Source organism: Chelmon rostratus, chromosome 6 (genome assembly GCF_017976325.1).
Source record: "Chelmon rostratus isolate fCheRos1 chromosome 6, fCheRos1.pri, whole genome shotgun sequence".
Classification (NCBI taxonomy): domain Eukaryota; kingdom Metazoa; phylum Chordata; class Actinopteri; order Chaetodontiformes; family Chaetodontidae; genus Chelmon; species Chelmon rostratus.
Genome location: NC_055663.1, coordinates 20,485,951 through 20,487,755, shown reverse-complemented (window position 1 = coordinate 20,487,755; position 1,805 = coordinate 20,485,951). Strand labels below are relative to the sequence as shown.

The following is a 1,805-nucleotide window of genomic DNA, read 5'->3' as shown; positions in this document are numbered from 1 at the left end:
TATGCTTCATAAAGGCTTATTGTCATATACTACCATGCAAAAAAGAAAAGAAAAGTGGACCAAAACAGAAAATTTAAGCGAGAGAAACATTGCATTGAAAAGAAACAAAGCAATAAGACTTGTGCAAATTCAGTGTATATTTTAATCAGTGTGCTGCCCAAAAATGTAATCAAGCTCATTGTAATTACTTAAAAAAACTGCAGCGTTATGGTTTATTATATTTTCAGTTAGATATGTTACATAATATTATTTTCAGTTCTGCATCAATAAGGTGATAGAAGGGATAATTACAACAGGATTACATAGTGTGCCTAAAAATAGCTACAGATGCTTTTACGATTATGTCTGCTTTTTGTAGTAAACAGTAAAACATCAACAGTAACATCCTCAACTGTTTTTTCAACTTTTCTCGTCGTCTTGCCTGTATGTTTATACCTCAAATGGAAAGTAATCACAAAAAATCCATCTTATTGTTCACATAAATAGTTGACAATATAAACAATCTATATAAAAAAGTACCCTTGGTTGCCACCAGCTCATTGATGGTGCTTAAACAAATGTGCTTTATTTAAAAGCTGTCTGTGGTGACGCTGGTGACCTGTGGCTGCACTCTGTTCCTGTTACATCTGAAGAGCCAGGCTGCCCTCCTGTGGCGATAGCGCTTTGACAGCAGCACGTAGAGCACAGGGTTGATACAGGGGTGCAGGTACTGCAGCACAGTACAGATGAAGTAAAACATCTCCCAAGCCTGTCCATGGCGATACAGACCCAGGTACAAACATAGCTCCAGCACATAACCAGGCAGCCAGCACACTGAGAAGGTAGCAGCAGCCAAGAACACCATGACAGATGCACGGCGGGTGTTCTTGGCACTGGACACCGACATTACAGGGCTCTTGTGGAGAAAGAGAGCCAGCCGGACATAGTTGAAGGCGATGACTAACATTGGAACAAAGTAGTAAAGTACAAACTGGCTTAGGACCACTTCGTAGTGGTGCTCATGAATGGTTGGAAGGCAGAAGGTGAAGTTTGCCAGGGTTGGGCCCAGGCTCTCTTTGGTGGCAAACATGCGCAGAGGCAGACTGATGAAGAAGCTGAGGGCCCAGACCAGGACAAACATGAGGATAACCAGGTCCATGGTGGGTGGCTGGTACGGGTTGGTGATGATCATGGCGCGGGTCACGGACACGGCACACAGCGAGTAGGTGCTGGCTGCCAGACTGAAGGCCAGCAGGAACTGGTAGACCTTGCAGGAAGTGTCGCCCAGAGGCCATCTGTGGCTTACGGCAGAGTGCAAGGTGAAGGGGATGAGCAGCAGGCTGAGGAAGTCAGCCAGAGTCATGCTGAATAGGAGGATGTCGAGACGGTTCTTACGTAACGTATTGTACTTGGCAAACAGAGAGAAGACCAGCAGGTTGGCACAGAGCCCAATGCCCAGGATCACTCCACAAGTACAGGCAAAGATCAGCCCATAAGTGTTGGGAATAGCCATATTATCACCGGCTTGACATCACCTTTCAAATAAAAAAAAGTGCATTTATCATTAATTTCTAGGATTAGCCAATTGACAAACTTAATTAGCAAATATTTTTGTAATTTCTTGATTGTTTGTTTTAACTTTTGCTGGTTCTAACTTTTCAGGATATGATGCTTTTTTTTTCGTCATGCACAATAGTAAACCTTTGGCTTTTGACCCTTGGTTAAATAAGAGATAGAAATATGACACATTTGGCTCTGGAAAAACATAAATGGCCCTTTTTTTCTTTTTTTTTGCAATTTTTCCCATTTTGTAGACAAAACAAACA

At 42.4% G+C, this 1,805-nt stretch overlaps 1 protein-coding gene across 1 annotated transcript; it reads right to left on the bottom strand.

Moving 5' to 3' along the window:
• Window positions 1-568: 568 nt before the first annotated feature.
• LOC121607740 (galanin receptor 2a) lies at window positions 569-1,492 on the bottom strand. Its single transcript, XM_041938682.1, has one exon. The coding sequence runs from the start codon at window positions 1,490-1,492 to the stop codon at window positions 569-571; it is 924 nt and encodes a 307-aa protein (XP_041794616.1).
• Between the last annotated feature and the right edge of the window lie 313 nt (window positions 1,493-1,805).

Bases quoted from the DNA above. Each gene is read 5' to 3' on its own strand.
- LOC121607740 (XM_041938682.1), bottom strand. From the start codon at position 1,492: ATGGCTATTCCCAACACTTATGGGCTGATCTTTGCCTGTACTTGTGGA.